The 24,038-nt window shown below is 54.1% G+C and overlaps 1 protein-coding gene across 1 annotated transcript; it reads right to left on the bottom strand.

The window, feature by feature from the left end:
* Positions 1-1,052: 1,052 nt before the first annotated feature.
* Dll4 (delta like canonical Notch ligand 4) lies at positions 1,053-10,384 on the bottom strand. Its single transcript, XM_038330313.1, has 11 exons — positions 10,020-10,384; positions 9,639-9,911; positions 9,102-9,159; positions 8,062-8,325; positions 7,635-7,695; positions 7,417-7,547; positions 5,775-5,944; positions 5,387-5,606; positions 3,682-4,384; positions 2,607-2,715; positions 1,053-2,071 (listed from the first exon to the last, which is right to left on the bottom strand). Exons 1-11 carry the CDS (start codon positions 10,083-10,085, stop codon positions 2,066-2,068), a joined length of 2,061 nt encoding a protein of 686 aa, XP_038186241.1. The 5' UTR covers positions 10,086-10,384; the 3' UTR covers positions 1,053-2,065.
* Positions 10,385-24,038: the final 13,654 nt, after the last annotated feature.

A 24,038-nucleotide genomic window follows, 5' to 3' on the forward strand; every position in this document is an offset into this window, starting at 1 on the left:
TGTCGGCTCAGGCTGTGGGAACCGTTCCCTGAATGTCTTCCTGTTTGATACCCTGTGTGTGCAGCAGAGCAACAGAGAATGATGACCAAGCCGTGGGACATGTGCATGCTCCTGGCACTCAAATAAGCGCCCAGATCTTGGGTCACCTTGCTGGAGTTGGGGGTGGGGCATGTTCGGATTCCACCAGGGAGGCGTCTGTTGGGTCTGTTTTGCTTTACTGTGAAGAGGCTGAGAGCTGGGAGCATCCGAGCAGCTTTTCCCTCATTTGGGGGTTGTTTTGGTTTTTTTTTTTTTTTTTTATCATTTGCTCATCATGGGGTATGTTTGTGGCTGCAGAGAAAGGATTGGCACCCTAGGGACTATCCTGTGCCTTAGAGGAAGCTGGGCATGGAGTAGATTGGAAATTCCCTGATTAGTGTCTCAGCCTGAGCAACCCAGACTGAGGAGAGCTCTGACCCCCACTCCTTGCAGCCTTACCCATCCCTTCAGCTCTGTCCAGCTGCCAGAAAGACAAACCCAGGGCAAATTCCCTCCCCATCCCCATGCCAGATCAATCCCTCAATCATACTGAGAAAACAGCAGATGCCAGCAGGAGGAAGTGCCCAGCGGGGACCTAACTCATTCTCTAATAAGAGAGTCCTTTTGAATAAGTAATGAGAGAATCCTCCTCCATAGGAGAAAATCAAGCTCCCATGCTCCTCCTCGGGCTTGGGGAAAGGGAAGAGAGTTTCCAGGCAGGGGAAATATAGCCTCATGGACGACTGGACTGGTGGCAGCATAAGGTGGGGTAGTGGCATCTGGTCTCAAAGCCACCAGGCGTAGAAGGTTGGCCTGGGGATGAGGTGGATGAGGGTAGGCTCCCCAAAGGCCCGACTAAGACACAGGCCTTCCACATAACACGCCAAACCCCAGCATGCAGAGGCCCTCCGGGTTCCAGCAAGAAGAGAAGGGGCTCCCAAATATTTGGGGTAGGAAGGCAGGGAGAAGAAAGGATTCCCACTCTCCCATTACAAAGACAGGACCCAAGAAGTAATAAATTCCTGTACACATCTGTTCCATATTATAAATACACATTATATACAAAATAATGTTATAAAATGTAGAAAGGTCAGTGCTTCTGATTCTTAAATTATCAAAATACTAGATTCCAAAATAAACTACAAAAAAAAAACACCTCATATTATTGATTTCTGAAGATCGGCTTCAAGGGTGGTCTGGGGCAGCAGTGGGCACTGACAGAGCCCGGCTCAAGGGCACAGAAATGGGCACGAGGGAGGAAGGGGCCTAGGCCACAGCAGCACCCGCAACCTCCCTCATTGGAATTTTAGCATAAAGGCCCTGAGCTCCCCACTTGGGGCTGAAACCCTAGCTGGCAAAGGGGCAGGCCCTAAGCCCATCTGTTCACACAAGCCCCAAGGCACCAGGACCAGTGAGAGGTGATCTACCACCTTTTGCCCAGAGGGTCTAGGCTAAGTGGCATCCCACATGATGTGATTGAAGGCAAGAACCACTTCTCTACCTCGCCTGCAGGGTAGCTCCGCCAAAAGCCAAACACCATAGCTTTCTTGCCTACAGGAGGCCAGTCTCTTGCAAACCTCCTCTCTCCTCTCTCATTTGGGCCCAGCTGTCATGAGGGAGCCTGGGCAAAGGCACTTTGGAAACACAGATGCCCATGGGAGCCACAGCAGCTCCAAGACCTCCTGGGGCTACTGCTACTCTCTGAAGAACAGTCAAGAGCCCCGTGATGGCCGCTGCTAGCAGAGCAAGTCCAAGTGGCACCTTAGATGTCAGTGCAACAGGTGTTCCTCCAGCTCCTCCTCAGCTCTTCCCTTGTTGGTGGGGCTGCCCATCTGAGGCCAGGCAGACTCCTGAAGGCGTGCAGAGGTGGTGCGACTCTTGGCAGGTTCACAGTCTGTCCAGTTCATGCCATCCCCTCCTCCTCCTCCTCCTTCTCAGAGCAGCACTGTGCATACTAAAGACGTCCCATCCGGGGTGCAATGTAAACAAATGCAGAAGGAAGGCCCGGCTGCGGGGCCAAAGCTGGGTGTCTGGGTGGGCTCGTGCCTTATACCTGGGGAGCATTCACAAAATGGAAAGATGGTTATCTTGGGGATAGGCACTGTCTCTGGGGATGCTCTGGGCCTTTCTGGGAGAAGTCACTGAGGAAGGGACAGTCTCCTCAGTCTTCCCTAAGACATACAAGTGTCTGGGAGTTTGTACTAATGTGGTGGGTGGTACAATAGAGGAAGCCAATGGCAAGGAGCGGGCAAACATAGCAACTGTGTTCACTCAAAGGCAACTGGGAACTGGTACCTGAAAGGTAGCCAGTACCATAGCTGTCCTTCCTGGCTCTACCCGAGGTTCCCCTGTCTCCTCAACTTTGTCCCTTTCATTGGTGCAGCTGCCAAGTCAGGCATACCACCTGGTTCCTGTTTCACACCCTCTGTGGCAATGAGGCCAGCAGGGGACCCAGGAGCCACTAAACACCAAGGAAGAGACCTCTGCCCCACCCCTTCAGGAATGAGGCTGCTGGTGAGGAGGACCTTTTCCCATCCACACAAGGCAGGAGGGGACGTGCTGACCTGGAGGGCCAGCCCAGAACTCACCTCTGTGGCAATGACACATTCGTTCCTCTCTTCTGATATCAAACACACTGACTGGTAGACGGAGTCCCTGGGGGAGCACAGCGCTGATATTCGACACTCCGGCTTTTCACTGAAGGAACATAAGACAGGCGGGTAAGGATGGGGCAGGGGTGGGGGACTGGAGAGGGGACGAGGTGCTGCTGATCTCCATCCCAGAGAGTTAAAGGGTATGTGGGCGGGGAGTGCTCAGTGCTGGCCTTTGGGGGGCAGGTACTTAAAACAAGTCCCCCCGAGAAGGACTCAACCAAACCAGCATTCACAGACCTAGAAAGGGGCAGTATTGCCGCTAGAGACAAGCTGTACTGTGGAAAGATGGCGGACCTAAGAAATGCACTGTGGACAGTTGGTATTTGGGAGTGAAGAATGGATGAATGAGCAAGAGGGGCTTCCCTAGTAAGAGATCCTTAGAAGAAGCCGGGCAGTGGTGCTGTAAGCCTCTAATCCCAGCCTTCAGGAGGCAGAGGCAGGTGGATCTCTGAGTTCGAGACCAGCCTGGTCTACAGAGTGAACTGTTCCAGGACAGTTAAGGTTACACAGAGAAACTGTCTAAAAGAAAAAGTGTTACACTTCTGTGTGTGTGTGTGTGTGTGTGTGTGTGTGTGTGTATACACATGTATGTGAATGTGCGCATGCCACTGCACGCTGTGGAAGTCAGAGGACAGCTTGCAGCAGTCTGTGACCTCTCTCTAACATGTGGGGACTGAAGATCAAGCTTGGACCATCAGTCCCGGCAGCAGGTGCCTTTACCCCTCTGAGCAATTTCTTTTTTATTTGAAACACGATCTGCTACATCGCCCAGGTTGGCATCAAATTTGCCATCCTCCTGTCTCAGCCTAAGTAGCTAGGGCTACAGGTGTGTGCCACTGTGCCCGGCTCCCTACGGAAATGCAATTAGAGTATCTTGCAGTCAGAACCATAGCCCCTACTGGTTGAAAAGCAGCCAGGATCTGATGCCAGGCTGCCACTCAGCCTGGGAGATCCCGTCAAACTATGTAACCGTCCACAGCAAAGCCCTGGGCTTTCAAGTATGGCTTACCTGTGTAACCGAAGTGGCACCTTCTCCCCTAAACTCTTGTCACTGTGGAGATACTTCCCAGGCATGATCCCCCGCCCCAGGGGTCCTGGAGCCAGATTGTAGTCCAATGTGTGGTTCTGCAGTTTGCCACAGTTGGACTTGTCCAGGCCACAGTCCACTTCCAACTCCTTCTTCTGGTTTGTGTTCTTGAGCTGGGCAGCCGGGATTAGGTTGTCCTTCTGGAAGTCTGACAAGTTGTTCATGGCCTCCCTGCTGCCATCGTCGGGTCGCCGAAGCCGCAGCTGCCGCACGGCCACCGCCACCATGCCCAGCAACACCAGCAGAACCACCAGCCCCACACCCAGGGAGACAGCCACCCAGGGGAAGCTGGGTGGCAAGCCCACGGGAAACTCGCAGCGGCTGCCCACAAAGCCGTAAGGACAGTTGCAGACGACGTTGTCTGAGGAGAGGCCCGCGTAGCAGGTGGCCCCGTTGAAACAGGGTCCTGAGGCACAGGCATCGTTAGCGATCCGCACCTCACAGCGCCTGCCAGAATAGCCAGCCGGGCAGGTGCACACAGGCCCATTCTCCAGATCGTGGCACGTGCCCCCGTGGGCACAGGGGCTTCGGGCACAGTCACTGATGTGGAGTTCACAGTGGGTGCCCGTGAACCCAGGACGGCAGCGGCAGGTACGGCTTGGACCTCTGTTTAGGCACTGGCCCCCTGTAAGGACATAGGACCCAAGTCAGCAATAGCCTACAAATTCCCAGGTGAAGGGCATGGGGCCTACCCCATGAACTTGGCCCTTCTACCTGCTGTGTTCAGCCTGCATGGACAGAGCTCTCTACAAAGAGAACGGTATCGAGACTCTGACATCCTGGAGCTGGGCTGACCCTGGTTCTCCATGCCTCTGTGGGCTATTGTATACGTCACTGGCATCTTACAGAATTTGAGGGTACAACAGATACGCTTGCTTTGCTCTCTCTAGCGGAGGATCTGACCCCTGATCCCTTAGCCTCAGTTTCTCCACCTGTTAAAGTTCCCAGGTAGCTCTGAGGCTCAGGTAGCGAAGACACCGCGGCAAGCACAGACTATACATAGAGGAAGCACTCATGTAAGTGCAGTTACCATTTCATTCATCCTCACAGCCACACCTTCCCATCCAGGATGACAGAACTGTGACTCGAGGGAGCTAAGTGAGTGCATTGCCACCCCCAGGCCCTCAGCAGCTCCCTAACGACTGCCTGCCTCCTGCCTTATAGACAGTCACCTGTTGACCAAGTACATGAAGATTATCAACGGGTTTTGTGTATCCAAAGTACTGGATAGTCTAGATATTGTGTGCCCCACTCATTCTAGGGGAGCGTGGGGAAAGACGAGGCCTCAAGACACAGAGCTCTAAGCATCTACTGGCCTCCCCTGAGAAGGGGTGCGAAGCCTCCAGCATCCTTCTTTCTAATTCACAGCTTCCTGAGGAGGGTCACTTGGCAACCCTCATCAGATCCGGGCTCATCCATATAGGATGGGGCACTACCTGGTTCTCCTCCAAAGCGCCACCCCCAATTATGCAAGCTCTTCACCCTCCGCAGCAAAGGGGAGTCAGTGAGTTTGCCCAGAGGAGAAGACAGGCCTCTCTCTTCTCTTGACTCTCTCTCAGGCGATCTGGCCCCAGGGCCACTTCAGCGGGCTAGGAAGGTGACTAGGAAGGTGACGGTAAGGACTCACCGTTGGCGCATGGGCTGCTAGTGCACCTGTCCACTTTCTTCTCACAGTTGGAGCCAGTGAAATTAGGGGGGCATTCACAGGCATAACTGGCCCCCTGGTTGCGCTCCCGGCAGGAGCCCCCATTGAAGCAGGGTGAGTCAGCGCAGGTCAAGGTACTATGTTCACAGTGCTGACCATAATAGCCTGGGGGACACAGGCAGTGGTAGCCATTCTCCTGGTCCTGGAGAGAGATCATAAACAGACTAAAGTTAGACCCTGGGGACGAGGCAAGGACACGGGAGGTCGGCAGCTAGCCTCTGCTTGCCCACAGTGCCTCTCCATGGATACGCATGCCTGGATGCTACCTGGTTAGACCTCTGCCTCCCTGTGTGGCTGGCTTGCTTCTCACCTTACAGCTGCCGCCATTCCGACAGGGGTTGCTGTCACACTTGCTGAGTTCCAACTCGCAGTCCACACCAGTGTAGCCCGGGCGGCAGGTGCAGGTGTAACTCCGCTGCCCACTGTTGGAACATGTGGCTCCATTCTTGCATGGGGAGTGGTGGGTGCAGTAATTGAGATCTGTGGAGGCAGGAAGCAACCAGCTGAGTGGGACCATGTAGCCCCCCACCTACAAGCAAAGTCACCTTGTGTTTGGCCCAAAGAAGCTTCAACTCAAAGTTTCCCAGGCCCGGGCATCCTTGTTCCTCTGTCGGTGAAATCATGAGTGTTGAAGTGCCTTAAACCACACATAAACTGTACAAATATAGAAAAGTTGAAAACAAAGCACAACTGGTCAGTGTCCTGTTGTGTAAGCTCACAAACACTGCCCGTCAGGGCAGGATGCAGAGGAGAAGGAGGTGAAGCTAAGGCCCCAGCCAATGAGGAAGTCACAAAAAGCTTCATGAAGGAGGAGGTGCAAGCAAAAAGGACCTAGATGAAGGAGTGAAATTTCAGCACGTGGAAGGAATAGCAGGGAGATGAGAGCCACCACAGACCGGACCAGGCACTTTCTAAAGGATGTGTTAAATGTGTATTTTGAATGATAGCTATTTATTTTCTTATTGGAGAAGAGCAAGGAGGGAGAGCCAGACAAAACAAACAGAGGGGCTGTAGGGTTGTGTTTGCATACACTGAGTATATGACTGTATTGCCTGGGAGCAAATGTGGATGGCAGAAAGGAAGAAAGCAAGGAACCAGCTGTGTGGGTGTGGGTGTGCTAGGAACAGAAAAATGAGGGAAGTTTTGTGTGCCAGAGAGAGATGGCAACCCCCTCCCCATCCTCTCGGGGCCTGTGCAGTGTTTCCATGACAGCAGGCACAGTGCTTGACCCTGAAAACGGGAGGATGCAGCTGGGTACAGGGATGCAGAAGAAAAGGTTCCCTCTCTCAAGGCTGGGGCTTATAGACTCCTGTGTAGGCAGAGGAGTTACAACCCTCAAACACCAGGTAGAGACTTCATGAGCCCAGGCAGCTGCCTGGCAAATTTCGCTGGAGAAAGGCAGGTGGCTGTGCCCACACTAAAAAAGGCAGTTAGATGTTCCCTCCACCCAGAGGCCCAGGTTGGCCACAGCCCAGGGCAGCCAGTAGGCACACCCCACCAGACAGCTGTTTAGGGGAGAGCTGCTCAAACAGCCTTGGAAGGTGAGCAAACACTCAGAGGGTTAATAGGTAACTAAAGGCAGAAAGAGGAACAGAGCTCAGCCTCCCTTTCTCTTTGGTCTTGCTAGACTTTATGAGCATACGCTCCAGGCTCCCAAGCTGTTACCCCTTGGGCCTCTTTAGTCTTATGTACCTGGAGAAGAATGTCCCATCATCCCATTCTAGGGGAGTCGAAAGAGTCTTTAAAAGTACCAAGATGGAGCTCGGGTGTAGCTCACAGGTAGTATTGTGGTACCCCGAGTTCCATCCCCAGCACCACACACGTGCACATATACAAGTCCTAAGATCCTTGACCAGTAATAGGAAAGCCAGTCAGCCATCACCAAGAAAGAGGGCCCAGTCACTATGTCTAGTTTCAGCCCCTGCCACCCCATCTCTCCTTCCCTCACTCACCTTGGTCACAGAACAGACCTCCCCAGCCCTCATCGCAGGTACACTGCCAGGGGGTGCTGCAGGTGCCATGACGACAGCCATTGTGGGGGATACATTCGTTGCACAGGCGGCCCTGCCAACCTGGACGACAGCTATAGGGCAGAAGAGAAGCTGAGTGTAAGGTGGGAGGCCTGGTTACAAGGAAGAGTCCCCCATCCTGCTTCCTGTCCCCAACTTACAGGCACTCTGCTGGCTTGCTGCAATAGCCATTCTGTTCATGACAGCCAGAAAGACAGATGGCTAAAAAAAAAAAAGGAAATAGGACTGGATGAGGTTCTGGTACCAAAGCCTCTATCTCCGGTCCTGCTCTCCTGAGCTCACTTCCTACTATTGGCCTCCAAGAGGAGCCATGGTTATCTTAAAGGGAACCAGGGACAAGGGGGTGGGAGAGAACCATGCTGGACAAAACGAATAACAGGGATCCATGTGGGCTTATACCAGCTGGGGAGGAGGCTCTGAGTCCCAGGTTACAGCATCCCCAGGTGGTCTTAAGGCCCAGCTAGGAGGCAACACAGACCCACCCTGAGGGAAGCTGAGACAACTATACAATACTTTCTTGGGGGGAAATCTCCTCCCTTCCATTCGGGTGGGAGCCTGGCTGCTTACGCTGATCGCAGTATTTCCCAGTCCAACCGGGCAGGCAGGACAGGCTGCCATCTGGTTGGCACACGTAGTGTCCGAAGAGGTCATTGCGCTTCTTGCACAGGCGGGAACAGTTATCCCCATAGTAGTTGTCACTGCAGATGACCCGGTAAGAGTAGCGCAGTCTAGTGAGGGTGTCGTTTTGCTCATCTGGTAGCCAATTCTGACCCACAGCAAGGGAGCCTTGGATGGTGATTTGACTGATAAGTGCATCAACTGGTAAAACCTCTGCAGGGAGAGCACCAAGTCAGAGAAAGACAGGCAAGCCTGAGACCGCTTTCGCCTTGACTATGGCGGTCACTTAACAGCCAAACCAGTTATCCCGATAACCCCATCTGCCAGCAAACACAGGACAGAGGGTCCCACAGTCTTGCTACTTAGCTTCCCTGGGTGTGTGCATGTGCAGGGGGCTTGATAGCATTCAAAGAGGGTACAATAGACGGATGTTAAGATATCCCAGGGTTGTGGAGGCAGATACGGAGGGGAAAGAGGAAAAGAGGTCAAAATGGAAAAAAAATTATAAGGGGGAAGCTTTCTGATTCGAGATTTGGGAATAAGGGGTTCTTTGGTGCAGTTTCAGGGGTTCTGCTCCAGAGGTAGGTCATTTTTTTTCCTTTTCAAAGTGAGAATTGTTGTGCTGGTGAAATATCCTTTTCCTCTGTGTCAGAACAACATCCCAAAGCCATTATTCCCTTTCCAAAGGAGCGGAATTCGCAAAAGGTGTAAAATACAGGAAGGGGCCCGTCAGCGGCGCTGGCAGCCTCGGCCTTTCTCACCGCCGTGCTCCCCGCGTTCCCACGCCAAAAATAACCCGCAGGAAACGCAATTGTGCTCTGAGTCCAGGCAGCAAGCGGAATCCGAGCGTCCAGCGTGGGGCGCAGCTCCGGCCAAGCTAAGCGTCCTGGCCCCCACCCCCAAGCCCGCGTTTCCCCCGCCTATAACAGGTTAACTCTTTCGGCGCCGCGTGATGTCGCCCCCCTGTGGCTGAGGAGTGAGATACTCACCTGGCCGCAGGTCGTCTCCCGGTGCGTGCCAAGCTTGAATGTTGAGTGAGAAGGTACCCTGGGAAGCAAAAGGGGGGTGGGGAGACAGAGAGATAGCGATATGAGCAGGGCGGAAAAGGAGGGGGTGCTTCGCGGCAGCCTATTTAATTAATCTAATTGCGGGATACAGTTACCGAGCTCGGGTCAACATAACTGGTGTTCGCTCAGTGCAGCGCGCGAGTTGAGAAGGCAGGGGAGGGATGTGGGATGCTGGAGTGTAAGTGAGAGCTCGGGGTGGGCGGGCGGTGCTGCGATGGGGTATTGGTAATGAAACTCGTATCCCAAGAACTGGGTGGAAGGAAGGGTAAGAAACTGGGAAGAAAGACTAGTGAAAGCCCTCTCCGGGATGGACCTAAGCTGGAGAAAGAGGCTAGGGACTCTCCAGGGAGGCGCTTAGGAGAGAGGCTCTGGTTTATGAGCGCTCCCTTCTTTTGCCTTCGGTGATCTCCCAGTGCATTCAGGTTGGATGGGGAAACCAATGACACAGGTTGAGCTTACCGGCCAGGTGAAATTGAAGGGCAGCTGAAGAGGGTTGCGACCACCGCCGCTATTCTCGTCCCTGACGACGAAGGAGTTGGTGCCCAATACCGGTGTGGAGACGCTGCCGAAGGTGCAGGGTCCCGGTGAGAAGGTTGCCTGGAAGTGCTTAAGGCAGATGCGGAAGAAAGTCCGGCAACCGGGCTCGCAGGGCCGCCCATTGGCCAGCACACCGCGCTCGTTGGCGAACTCCTGCAGCCGCAGCTGGAAGATGCCGGAGCCCGAGACGCGCTGCTGCACGGGGACGGAGAGAAGGAGGGAGGAGAGCGGTCAGGTTCAGCTGGCGCCGGGACGCAAGCCCGTAGCGCTGCGGGAGGGGGCGGAGAGGGCGCGGGACGTTACCTGCGGCCACAGAACCGCCAGCAGCAGTAGCGCCCAGTGAAAGGCGCTCCGGGACGCAGGCGTCATTCCTTGGGGTGTCCTCTCCACCCGGGGACTCTGAATCTGCTTGTTAGGGATGTCGCTCTCCCGGCACGTCCGTCTGCCGGCCGAGTTCCTGAAAAGCTGATTCCTTTCGGGACTCTGCTCTCTTGTCGCCTTCTCGAAAACTCCGCGGCTCGATGCCTCCGTAGGTAATCCAGGTGAAGGCGACTGGGCGGTGGTCGCTCTAAGTATGTGTCCTGGAGCTAATCCTAGGGCCTCAAGCGGGCTAGTGCCGGGGTACACTGCACCCAAGCGGCTTCGGTTGAGGCTCTTGGCCTCGGGATCCTGGCCGGCGAGCAGCGCCGCTACTGAAACCTGCTCGCTCCGGAGCCTTTCTTATATATATTGGCTCCTCTTCGCAGCCTGTCAGTCAGACAGACTCATGGTCACTCTCCCCTCCCCTCCAGGCCTCTAGTGGCTACAGTCCCAGCACCCACCGGAGGGGGCCTCCGCCCCCGCCGCTCCCCCTGTCAACTAGCCAGTAGGGCGCAGGTCCCCGCCTCTCTTCCAACCTCTGGGCTCCCAGCTCTGCGCGTGCCCAGGGAACAGTCCTCTGAGATCGGCTGGTTAAAGGCTGAGACCCTTGCCACCAGAGGATAGGAGAGTAGCCCAGTGATGCGGCGGGAGGTGAGGTGGTTCCCGGATGGTCCTGGAGGTGGAAATTCTAAGGGGTCTCCGTAGGCGGAGCATCTGCTCCAGGCATTAGCTACCTATAGTCCTCAAGCAGGTGGGAAGAACTTAAACCAGGAAAGCGAAAACCAGCGCCAGGGGACTTGGATCTCCCTTTCCTTCCCAGACATTAGGCAGCTCGTGCCTCGCTGGCTTCTAGCCTAGGAGCACCCACCCACCACGCGTCCCCAGCACCGCAGGGAAGCCATCGGACGCGTTAACCTTTCCGTGGCCATTCCAAGCAAGGCAAAGGGCCAAGCGTCTAAGACTCTGGTCTCCCCCTTTGCACCTGACAGGCATGTCACTCTCAGCAGCGGGGCGTGCCCAGCGCGTGCCTTCTCTCTTCTGTACTCCACCCCCACTACCTCCCGGCTCGTGCTAGCGCCAGGGCTAGTGGTCCGAAAGGGAGGTGGGGGGCGTGGCTCTCGAAATGGTGGGGGTGCGTCCTCAGCTGTATGGTAATGAAGTTCTGGCCTCTCCTTCAGAGCCTACCTCACCTGGGTCCCGCCTGGGGCTCCTTCCCCTATTCTGGCCCCCACCGGTGTCCCCCCGCCCTAGCTCCGCTGGAATAGGGAGGAACTTTCCTAACTCCGGAGTTTCCTCGGGCCACTAGAGAGGCTAGGTGAGAGAGGCTGAGGTCAAGCAGGCCCAGTTCTCTCTGCTTAGGGCAGGATGTAGGGTGGAACTGGAGGCGCACAAAGTTGTTTGAGTTTCGGGCGGCTTCACCCACGTCGCACGCGCGCCTCTCCCGGGTGGCCTCTGAGCGCAAACCCTGCAGCTGCTTTCCCAGAACCCGTCCTGCTCCCCGGAGACCGCAGCTCGAGAAGGGCTGGCTTCTCCTAGTCTCGGGGGTGCTAGAGAACTCTCTCTCGGCTACACGGAGGGCAGTGGGGACACTGTGGCTTCATCTGTCAGCCCGCCCGCGTGGTGATGGCTGGCTGTCGTCGGACGATAAGATCGAGGTGGGGGGGGGCGCGGGGACGCGGCTCCAGCCCCAGGGAGGCCATGGTGGGGGAAGAGGAGCCCAACAGCTGTCAATGACGAACATGGTCTGATTTTTTGACTTGGGTGGTGTTAATGGAGGTTGGGGGGTGAGGAAAACATGAGGTTCTGAGCGTGGGGTGGGGGTGGAGTGAGGTGAGGAGACAGGCTCCGGGGTCCCCCACGCACGGCCACCCCTCCCAGCCACCATCTGGCGCGAGCGGGTTGGCGTGGGGAACTGAGGTGGGGCGGGGGCCGGCAGATGGGCCCAGGCTGCACTAGCGAGTTAATGTAGGTTATGGGCAAGCCTAGTCCCAGGCCCGAGGGAGGGGGAGCTCGGAGCGTACCTCCCGGCGGTCCTGGCAAGTGAACTTTCAAATCCTCTCTCTCTCTCTCTCTCTCTCTCTCTCTCTCTCTCTCTCTCTCTCTCTCTCTCTCTCTCTCTCTCTCTCTCTCTCTCTCTCTCTATGCATCATCCCTAAATCTGCCTAGGGTGTCAGAAGATGCTCCGGCTCTCTCCTTGGAGCTGGCATGCAGCCCCACCAGCTCTACTAGGTCTCAAACCCAAATCCTAGGCTGTGAGTTCATTGACACGTGCTCTCTCTCTGGCGCTGGCACTTGCCTAACTCCCAAGGGACATCAGCTTCCACCCAGGCTATCTATTACTCTTGGAAGTGTTCTACCCCCTCATACATATTAATGTGCCAAAATATTTTGCAAATAGTCAAGGACCAAACAAAAGTTGGGATCATCGTTTTCCTCAGAAATGGACAATGTAAGCCATCCACCTAAAATACTTGACTCAGAAAGTAAAGTGTTGTATACATTTTCCTCTTCATCAGAACACATACTGACAATATTCCTGAGGTTTCTTTTTCTTTTTTCTTTTGTTTTTTTTTTCTTTCTTTCTTTTTTTTTTTTTTTTTTTTTTTTTTTTTTTTGAGACAGAGTTTCTCAGTGTAGCCTTGGATGTCCGGGCTGGCCTCAAACTCACAGAGATCCGCCTGCCTCTGCCTCCCGATTGCTGGAATTAAAGGCCAGCGCCACCACCCACTTCCTGAGGTTTCTTAGCTGGCTAGGATACCACTCTTATCCCTGGGTCCCTGCTAGAGTCCCCATCTGCTGGGATCAATCTTTACCCACATTGCTAGGTACGAATGTGTAGGGAATGTTTCTCTAGATCACACACCTGGAGCCCTTCTCTCCCACTCCCTAATTATGAGCAAAAGAACCGTCCTGGTTATTCAAAGGTATGCAAGGTTGTGAGGGTATCCACAGGAGACCCGGAGGATAGCAGGTCACTGTGAACCTGCTCTAGTCAGGGCCAGCTGACTCTGACCCTGATGTCCCTTAGCCAGACCGACCAGAGTCCCCATAAACTGTAGCCCTTTCTTGGGTCCACAGCTCTTTAACTCCATGGCATCCTCAACGTTTCCCACCTCTGAAGTCCGAGTACCGGGGAAGCCAGGCAAAGCCTTTCTCCCTAGAAGTTTTCTGTTTTTCCTGTTCCCTCCTCTTGGCCACTGTGGATGCCACTTCTCAGTTTCTCCAGTTATGCAGAACCAACCCCTGGAACTGAAAAAAAAAAAAAAAAAAAAAAGCTAGTTTTTTTTTCAGCTGTGTCTCCAAACTGGCCGCAGGTTATTGGGGTGAGGTTTCAGGCCTCCTTCCCCTGCCTGTGAGCGCTCCCTAGGGTCACCAGCTCAGCTCAGAGACCTCCAGCGCGGTGTTAGCCCTCCTCTTAGCCGCTGCCCTTCCCAAGGGACAGCGGTCTGGACCGGGCACACTGCACCAGAGTAGATGCGAGGTGGGGTCTGGGCTACTGCGCCCGCAGGACAGGTTGGGGGCGGGGAAGCAGGCCTGTCTGGGGCGGGGCACTTAAGCCTTGAGAGACCCTGCTGCGGTCGCTGCGGAGAAGGGGCCACGTGCTGGGAACCGCGGCCGGGGAGCTGCACAGAAGGCGGGGAGATTTGCAAACTGTTGCTGCCACATGGCTGCTTCATTCGAACCATTCACATTGAAATGAGGCCGGCGCGTGCCTCATCTGCCGCAGGGCGCTGCCACGCGTCAGGCTGGCCTGCCGCGTGCCAACTGGGGCAGTGGGGCTGGCAGAGCCTGCCAGCCGTGGGGGCACAGCTCGGGCCCTGAGGCCAGGAGGGGATAGAGAAGGGAATTGAGCTATTCTAGCCACTCAGGCGCCGCAGTTTCTCGGACCTTGGCCCTGCATTTAGGAGTGAACCGACAGAAAGGCCCAGGACGAACGGTTTCAGAGGGGGGCCAGGATCGATGCCGCCGCTCCCCGCAGATGCGCCCGGGCAGCGCTGCTCTCCATCTGCCGCTGCTCGCACCTGCCGGTCAATAAATCGATTTTACAATTTAATGCAGCAGCTTCCCGCCCGCCTCGGACAGATGCCGCCGCAGAAGCACCTCCGCCCTCTCCCCTCCCCTCGAGGGGTGCCAGCGGTTAGGATCTGGATTCCCGCTCAGCAGGCAGCACCCCGCAGCGCGGCGCACTTTTCCCTACTCCTTCGTAGAGAAACTGCGAAACTACGTACTTCGAGTTTTCGCCCAGGGTCAGAGTGGATTCCCAGGAGAATAGGCCTGAGGCTAAGGGAGGAGAGAGGAAGATGATGATTTAGCATTGGCCTCGAGGACTGGCTGGGGGGACTTCAAGGAAAGAAACAGGATGTAAGAACTGATGATAAAACCGGAGGGCTAGGGAGAAAAGGGGGGGGGGGCATGGTATTCTGAAGTCACGACGGGTTCTGATTTGAAGAGGACCGGGCAAGGCCAAGTACTGAAGTGGCCTGGGGTCTGGTGCATGAAGATGACCGAGCCCTAGCCGTGTGTCCTAGGCTTGAAACTTAAGCGCGACTCTACACCTGCTTTTTTCCTGTGTGCAATGCGATGATGATAGAGACCTGGGAAGTAAAGGACTGCATTCGCAAGACTGGAACGACCATTTCGTTCCTTTCCTTCCCTCTAGGCAAGGCGAAGACAACCAGAGGCCCCCCTTGGGGCAGGGCACAAAAGAGTTTCGGAGGTAGAAGAAGAGAAAAGACAGGGACACAGTCCTCAGGAAAGACGCATGGGGGGGACACAAGTGTGAGAACTCTAGAGTGGAGGCCTTTTGTAGGGTTACTGTGGTAAAGGCCCTGACTGAACGACCTTGAGAATCGCTGCCTACGCTTTGGCCTCCCAGAGAAAGCCTTCCCACAGAGGCAGCCCTCCTGCTGAGGTGATATTTCAGAGCGGTGACCTGCAGGAAGGAAGAGGTATCCCGGAATGGATCTGATCACTGAGAGTGCAGGCCACTCAGAGAGGCTCAGAGAACACACCTCCTGGGTCCACGGTCCACGGGCTGATTGCTCTTGCTTGAGGACCCAACATATGCCAAATAAAGGATACCCAAGTGGGCAGGATCACTGGGTATGGTGGAATACTGCTTGGGCTTCTCGGAAGGCCAGGAAGGCCTCCTATCTCCTCTTCCGTGGTCCCAGGCACCTAGGGCCTGGAGCAATTTCATACTGTCTCCTTGGCCTTGCTTCCCAGAGCACTCAAACAGATGGGGCCTGGGACAGGATGAGTGTTCTTTTTCAGTAAGAGCACCTAGGGCTTGCAGAGACAGTAGGCTTCTTTTTCATTGCTCATGTTGAGTGAGAAGCTTTCCTCAGGTCTGTTGGGTACTTAAAAAGACAGGAGGGTTGCGGTGGACCTTTAGTCCCAGCACTCAGCAGGCAGATGCAATCGGATCTCTGAGTTGAGGCCAGCCTGGTCTATAGAGCAAGTTCCAGGACAACTAGGAACAGACAACAGAGAAACCCTGCTTCAAAACACCTAAAGAAAAAAAAAAAGGCAGAGGGAGAGAGAAGGCAGAGCAGGGCATAGACTTGGCAGCTGCAGAACTGAGATAAGACTCGTGGCCAGGGCCAACTTGATGTGAGCGCACAGCTGCCTCAGCTACATCTGCCAAACCCAGGAGATGCCTGGAAAGCTAGGGCCAGGAACCACACATCGGGTATTTCCAGCTAAAGAGGAGGCTGGGGCTAAGGCAGCCTCTGTGGCAACTTGCCCAGAGCCCTGGTTTCCCCTTCCCTAGTTCCTTCCTCTCCACGCTCTGCCAGGGGGCAGGAAGGCACAGGGAAGGGGAGGGAAAGCTCCCAACCTGGCAGAGAGACCCCAGGCTTCACTGGAAGAGTGGGACACAACTGTGATCCAGGACGTGGAGGCAGAAGGAGGATCAGGAGTTCAAGGCCATCCTTAATAATATAGTTAGCTACATAATCGTCTCGAGGACCCTGGTTTGGTGGCCAGCGCCCATTTCAGGCAGCTCACAACCATCTGCAACTCCAGATCTGGGATATCTGACTCCCTCTTCTAACTTCCTGAGGTATCACACCCTCTCACAGATACACCTGGAAATTAAAAATACAGTCTGGAGTCAGGCAGATCTCTTGAGTTTGAGGCCAGCTTGTTCTATGCATGTAGCAAGTTCCAGACCACCCAGGGATATAAAATAAGACCCTGCCTTAAAAAAAAAAAAAAAAAAAAAAACAATCTTTAAAAACCTCAAACCAAAAGCACAGGTCAGGCTGGGGGCCTCCTGATAGTGTTCCTCAATGTTCAGGATGTCATTGCATAGAAAGACAACTTGACCTGAAGAATGTGGCAGTGGCAGGGTGGGGGCGTTCGTGCTCTTAGCCTGGTTTACTCATCCTGAGGTCAGTCTTTCCCTAAGAAGCTCATTCTCCACACCCTCACCAGGCAGACCTCCACCCTTGCCAGCCAGGCTAACCTCTAACCTCGCCAGGCTGACTTCCACCTTTGCCAGACTGACCTCTAACCTCGCCAGGCTGACCTCCATCTTTGCCAGGCTGACCTCTAACCTCGCCAGGATGACCTCTACCCTCTCCAGGATGACCTCCACCTTTGCCAGACTGACCTATAACCTCACTAGGCTGACCTCTAACCCCAAGTTGACCTCTAACTTTGCCAGACTGACCTCTAACCTCGCCAGGATGACCTCCACCCTTGCCAGGATGACCTCCACCTTTGCCAGACTGACCTCTAACCTCGCCAGGCTGACCTCTAACCTTGCCAGGCTGACCTCTAACCTCTCCAGGCTGACCTCTAACCTCCCCAGGCTGACCTCTAACTTTGCCAGGCTGACCTCTAACCTTGCCAGGCTGACCTCTAACTTTGCCAGGCTGACCTCTAACCTTGCCAGGCTGACCTCTATGATCCTCTCCGCAGGCCTACTTTTCCCTGTGATCTTTCCCAGGGCAAAGCTGTTCAGGTCTCCTCTTAGCCCTCGATGCTTCAAGCTTCCCTCAGCTTGCAGGCCCATCCTTGCCCGACCCCTGGGAGTCCCTGGGTACTTCTGTGTCCGACAGCTTCTCCCACGAACCCACAACTCATCTCTCAAAAGCAACTCTGCCCTCATTTCCCGACATGATCTCTGATCTCTGATCTCAGCTGCCACCTAGGACAAGCAAGAGGTGGGGGATGGGGCCACACCCCTGGCTTTGTCTACCAGCAGGAACCTAGGAGTGGGGGCTTACTTACTCAGCCCTAGTGCCCAGTCTCCTGGAAGGAAGGGTTAGGCCTGGACCAGGAAGTAGGTTGCACATTTCTTACATAGAGAGAAAGAGACTGGGGACAGGTGCCAACTCTGAACAGCTGTTTGAGCCGGCAGGTCACTGTTCCCTGGAGAAAGGAGAGAGCTGACTGCCATGGTCAAGTAGGTGATGGGTCTAAAGCAGAGGACAGTGGTCAGCTCTCTCTTTCTCCCAGCACAGGCAGAATAAAAGGAAATGGACTTCAATGGTGGCAGGAAGGATTTAGGTTAGACATATGGGAGGACTTCCTGTGACAGTGTCTACACTATGTATCCACTAATCCAGGTTGAACTCTACCCTGGAGTTAATGAGAATTGCATACTGATGTTTGCTAATGAATAACTTGCCCTGCGTGTGGTTAACAGCGAACCTCCAGTCCTGTGTCTATGAAAGTGTCCAGACAGGCCTAGAGGCAATAGGAACTGGGCTTCCTCTTAGCCCCAAGGAGTGAGGGCCGCTGAGTGCCTTCCTGCAGCCTGTAGGTATAGAAAGTCAAGGTCTCACTCGGGAGGCAGAGGCAGGCGGATCTCTGTGAGTTCGAGACCAGCCTGGTCTACAAGAGCTAGGTCCAGGACAGGCTCTAGAAACTACAGGGAAACCCTGTCTCGAAAAATCAAAAAAAAAAAAAAAAAAAAAAAAAAAAAAAAAAAAAAAGAAAGTCAAGGTCTGGGAACCCCTGAGTCATGGTGAAAAGTCAGGGTCACCAACGCCAGGGTCTCGGTTCAGTGCAGCTCAGCAAGGAAAAAGCCTCAACACTTCTGTGCCCATTCATCCTTCTCCAGGCTCTTTCTGAGGTCACAGGAACACCCCCACGGTGGGAGTCATCTCGGCATCCTTGCCCAACTTCCTCTCTTCCCTTCCGGTCCTCAATACCCCCACTCAGCACTGTGGCTCTCTGGTTAGAAGAAGCTATGGGAAGCTGAGACAAATCTGTCCACAGTGCTACTGGGTATGTAGTTCAGTGGAAAGGCATGTACTAAGTATGTACAAAGACCTGTGTTCAATCCACAGTAACACACACACATACACACTCACACATACACACACAGCATGGTACTACAGGTTCATAGTTCATTGTCCTGAGGCCTCACTGAATTCCTATGCGTGTGTGTACATGCAGGTATGAATGAAACATATATGTACAATGATTGGGTACCAAGTGCTGGAGAGGTAGCTCAGCACTCAGGAGCACTGGCTGCTCTTCCAGAGGACCCTGCTCCAATTCCCAGCACCCACACAGCAGCTCACAACTGTAACTCCAGTTCCAGGAGATCCGGCATCTTTACACAGACATACCTGCAGGCAAAACACTAATGCACATAAAATAAAAATAAATAAATATTTTTTAAAAAAATATTTATTATGCATAGAATATTCTGTCTGTGTGTCTGCCTGCAGGCCAGAAGAGGGCACCAGACCTTATTTACAGATGGTTGTGAGCCACCATGTGGTTGCTGGGAACTGAACTCAGGACCTTTGGAAGAGCAGGCGGTACTCTTTACCACTGAGCCATCTCTCCAGCCCTAAATTATTTTTTTTTTGAAGGAAAGCTTGGGTACCAGTGCCATCCCATAGTGGAGAAGATCTCCCGTGTGAGGCCACAAAGGAATAAGTGGTTTGACTCTTTGCCCATGGGGTGTCGAGACAACATGGAGGCACAGGAAAAGGAATGTGGGGGTTGGAGAGATGGTTCGTCAGGTAAAGTTGTACAGAGAGACATGAGTTTGGATTTCCAGAAGCCACATAAAAGCCAAGTGCAGTAGTGTACGTGTCATCCCTGTTCTCCTACAGGAGGATGGAGGCAGAAGGAAGGATCTAGAACAATGAGAGATGAGTCTTAAAAAATAATGCTAAGGTTGTCCTATAACCTCTACACGAACACTGTGTGTACTTATGTGTGCATGTGCATGTACATACACACACACACACGACTAATTGATTAATATATTTTAAAAAGGAAAAAGAAGCCGAGTGGTGGTGGCATATGCCTTTAATCCCCAAACTCTCTGAGTTTGAGGACAGCCTAGTCTATATGCAAGTTCTGGAACATCCAGGGCCACACAGAGAAATCTTGTCTCAAAAATAAAAGAGGAAAAAGAAAAGAAAAAAACATGATAGCTAGCCTGTGGAACAATGACTCGGAGGAAGGTTCATGGAGGCGGGATTATCAAAAAGTCAATCAAACAAAAATCCAGATCTTTGTTGTATTTGTTTATTTGACTTATGTGCTTGTATATGTGTGTTAGTGTATTGTACATGTGCCTGTAGTGGCCAGAAAAGGATGTCAGATGCCCCGGAACTGGAGTTACAAGTGGTTGTGAGCCCCTGGTCTGGATGCTAGGGACCTAGCTCTGCTCCTCTGGAAGACAGCAGCAAGCGCTCTTAACCTCAGAGCCATCTCAGCAGCCCAAGAGCGGTACTTGGAAAGAGGGAAGGAGAACATTCCTGAGGGGCAAGGAGAGGCCCAGGATAAGGGAGGAAATGAGTAGGTATTGCTGGTAGAGCCGGATAGGGGACAGAATCTTGACTTGTAAGGTTGAATGTGAACTTATTGGCCAGAGCATGGAAACTCACCAGGCAGATGAATCCAGCCTCAACTGTGGGCTCTTGAGCAGAGGCAGTTGTACAGCCACCGCAGGGCAGTGATGGACAGAGAAATGTAGGAAGTGTCATGTGGGGAGGTACAGAGAGGACAGAGGCACAAAGCCTTCCTGCATTTGAGGCTGGGGACCAAATGGACCAAAATGCCCAGGTCTACTCCTGAGACTACAGTTTCTATGGATGGACAGTTGGGTGATCTAGAATGCCCAGGCATTGTTGCAGCCTCTCAACCCTAAAGACACGCTCCGCATTTCCATCTCTGTAAACCTCACCTGGCTGGCCCAGCGTCTGTAGAATGGAGGCAGGTTGACCGCATACTCTCGGGGCTAGTAGCCGCTTCCTTCTATTTCCCTCAAAGGCTGCCAGTGAGGCTTGGACAGCAGAGGAGACAGGGTTTAATCAAACCTGGAATCCACAAAGGTGTTTCGGGAGAATGACCTGAGGCCATATGTCCGAAAAGTTCTCCACAGAAGCTCAAGGTAAGGTGAGCTCTGGGGGCACTTAGACCAATTGTGTGCCTTGAATACCTGCTGTGCAGAAGTCCCAGGGCTGGTCAAGACCGTCCTGGTCTCTTTCGAAGATTTGGTCATAGAAAGCACATTCGCCTGTTGGTCTGCAAGTTCTACCGTGAACAGTGTGGGCTGCTGGTTTGGGAGATCTGTTTGGGCTGGACCTCCACGAGGGCCAGAGGAAGTGTCCACCAGCCTCTTGGGTCCAGGATCTCTCTCCTGGGTTCCAAGGACCCGCCTGCTGTACCAGTTAGCACCAGGTAGGACAGGGTAGTTTAAGTATGTGGGAAGTGCTGGTCAGTTCCCAGCATGGGGGGTGGGGCAGTCAGAGTGAGGCCAGCCCTTCTTAGCCTCACTGGGGAGGCCAGGCTCAGGTCAGCTTGTCACATTGGCCAGCCCTCCCAAGGCTGAGATCATCGCCCTCCAGCCTCCACGGCAGCCTCCACCCCCAGCTGAGCTCACTACCATGGCCTACTGGGGGACATTGTTGTCTCTCCGGCCCCTCCCCAGGCTCAATGAGCTGTTTGTTGGCATGTCCGGTGAGGGTAAGGGAGGGCGGGCATGGGGCGCCCATACACAATGGGGATTCCGTCCATTCTGAGGTGGCTGCGGGAACCAGGCCGGCTTTGTCCCGGGGACCCTCATTCCCACCATTTAGGAGCCGGAACTTCAGGCGGAAGACCCTGTAGTATAGGAACAACAATGTCGTCACCCTGTCTGTAGGGGAGGGTGCTGCAGGCCAGGCCTCCTAGAGACCTGCAGCCTGGACATTTACAGCCCAAGTGGCACTTAGGATAGGTCCTGGGGCCGAGGCTGTGCTTCAGATCTGAGGGAGATTCAAGCAGACAGATGGTGCTCCCTCACCTGCCTACCAGCCCAGCTGCAGCCTGTGGCATGTGGCATGTAGCATGTGGCATGTGAATGGGCTCCCAGACATCCCCAGAGCTCAGATCCTTAGGGGCTAGCCAAGGAGAACCCCAAAGTGCAAAGCGATTGCATGCATTCTGCAGGCCTTGCTGGTGTGGTATAAACAGGTTGACGGAGGGGTAGTCTGATCTACAGTCCGCCCTTCAGAAGCGGCTCAGGTTTCTCACACAACAAGTGTTTATTTTCCAGTGGGAGGAGGGGGAGCACGACAGGACGTCACAGCATTTCCCTCCTGCCTGCTGCAGCAATGGTTCTCACAGTCTGGGCACCGGTGACATCACCAGCCTTTCCTCCACAGCTCTGGCCTTCTTGCTTCGCTCACCCCACCCTGAGCCCTGGCTGAACCCCAAGGTTCTTAGGCTCCTGTTTCCGGTGAGGGCACTTCTGGGTGAGCACTGCTGGGGGTTAGAGGAGCCTTGAACTGAACAGGTTACCCCCCAGCTCATTGCCCAGGCTGAGCCCAGAGACAACCCCTCTATGTTCGCTCCTGTCAGACTGCGCAGTCCCACCCAGGGCAAACTCCCAGTGTGATGCTGGCCCTTTAAGGGTCTTGGGAAGCCAGAACAACAGGAAATCCAAACGGCCTCATTAGGCAGCTCCAAGCTCAGCACAGTAATTAGTGCCCTGAAAACAAAACAAGGAAAAGCAGGTGGTGGAGTGCCCCCATCTCTGCTGCCCCTGGCGCAGCCTGTTTAGTACCCAGAGCTAGGCAGCTGGGACTGGGCCCCCTCCCTTCTTGGCCCCCTCTCTCCAAGCTTCTGAGGCCTGTTCCCCACTGCCCAGGCCAAGGGTCAGCGCTGAAGCTTAAGGAGAAGAAGCAGGGCCTTGGCCAGTGATGTACCCTTGGGGATATGCACTGGGGCTTCCCCTTGCCCACAACCAGGTGGCCAGTTGTCCATAGCATCTTTCACCTGTTTGGAAAATACTGTGGCGGGAACTGGGGGCTGTGTCTGCCCCTGTTTCCAGAGGGAAACAGGAGACCCAAAGGTCTCCTCAGGGGGAACACAAAAACTTCTCTGAGGTCCAACCCCTCAAGTTGCCTTCCAGGTGAGCAAGACCACTTGAGGAGAGGGTGTGGCAACCTACGGGCCCTCACTTAGAAGCCCCTTAGGTGCCAAATGCTTGAGCAGGAGCCAAAGAGGACCTTAGTTGCTTCTTTTTGGCTGGCTTCAGGTGACACCTCATTCTGTCTTTCCTCTCCTGCCTTTGCTGTAAGAGGGTGCTCATGCTCGCCTGAAACCTGAGATATAAAGTCATTGACCAAATATGGGTGGAGCGATTGCAGCATTCCACCTACCACGCTTGTGGGAGCCGTTGGGACAGTCAGGGCTATAAGTGGCACTACCCTGTGATGGGGCTTCCTTCTGTCCAGCAAGGCCTCAGAGAGCAGGGTGGGTGGCTTTCTGAATATATAGTCCTCACAGGCTTTAACAGTCACTGACTGGAATGTAATTATGAACAATAAAAGTGAGTTGGGGCCTGGGAGGTACGGTTCAGAAGACCACTCGTTACTCTTGCGGAGGACCTGGGTTCAGTTCCCAGCACCCACATAGAGGCTCATAATCCTTCCATAACTTCAGGTCCAGGAACCCACAGCCCTCTTCTGTCCTTACAAGCACCAGACACGCATGTGGTACAAATACATGTGACTCAGATAAGATAAATAATATCTTTTCTAAATGAGCCAGAAATCACATCTGACACCGAGTAGTTCATGAGAGCCCAGAATTGGGCACAGCCGCATGTCACATACTGTACCAGCATTGTATCAGGGTCCCTGATGCTCAGGGTGGTCCCAGCCTTTATGCTTTGTGCAGAACCAGGACTGGAGGTACTGGGGCAAAGGAGACCTAGGTCCTCCTGAGAACAAAGCTGGCATGACCCTGAGCATGGGGGGGAAGCAGCTCTGGGCTGGGCTGGGTTGGAGGCCCCACGGGGCCAAAGCAGAGCAGGTTGAGTGAGGATGGTGGCCCAGCCTGTGACCACTGAATGGGACTGTAATTAAACTGTGGGTGGGTTTCTGGTCACACTCCTGTTGGTTGAGAACAAAGGCCCCAGGCTTCATTGCCCAGGGGGAAGGAGAGGCAGAGGGAGGGGCTGCAGTAACCCAGAACCTGCTATAGGGCCGGGCAGCTGGTCTCCAGCTGGGGGCAGAGCATTCTGCGGACACCTCCAGAGATCACCAGCCTAGGTGGCCACTTCTGAGGGGCTCCCACCTGGGTCCGAGGGTCCAGTTCTGATGCTGGTGGTGGGAAGAAGACAGAAAGTGACCAGAGGGTGACAGGAGCATAGGGCAAGAATCCTCTGTTTTGGCCACACACAGGGGTCATTGGATCCTGCAGATCCTGAGAGACCTGGTCTGAGATGAGGCTTAGGGGACAGTTGTTTCTAAAGGCTCCCCCACTGGTGTAACAGGGGTGGGGAAATGCTTCCCCCAAAGCCTATGGTGTTCAGAAGACACACCCATCCACTGAGCCCAGGGGCCAGTGCCCCAGAGGACAACATGGGCAATGAGTCTTCCAACCCAGGAACAAAGAACAAGGCATTCACAAGGGTCCAACTCTTTTTGTCCCCGTGGAAAATTACCTAGGGAAGTGGCTGTGGGCAAGGAGGGAGTGCTTATGGGGTTCCAG

The sequence above is a fragment of the Arvicola amphibius genome, chromosome 5 (genome assembly GCF_903992535.2).
Source record: "Arvicola amphibius chromosome 5, mArvAmp1.2, whole genome shotgun sequence".
Taxonomy (NCBI): domain Eukaryota; kingdom Metazoa; phylum Chordata; class Mammalia; order Rodentia; family Cricetidae; genus Arvicola; species Arvicola amphibius.

Coding starts and splice junctions, on each gene's coding strand:
- Dll4 (XM_038330313.1), bottom strand. CDS start 10,085: ATGACGCCTGCGTCCCGGAGCGCCTTTCACTGGGCGCTACTGCTGCTG. Junction 9,912..10,019: donor TGGCGGTTCTGTGGCCGCAG/GTAACGTCCCGC, acceptor GTCCCCGTGCAG/CAGCGCGTCTCGGGCTCCGG. Junction 2,716..3,681: donor GTGCCACTTCGGTTACACAG/GTAAGCCATACT, acceptor ATGTTCCTTCAG/TGAAAAGCCGGAGTGTCGAA.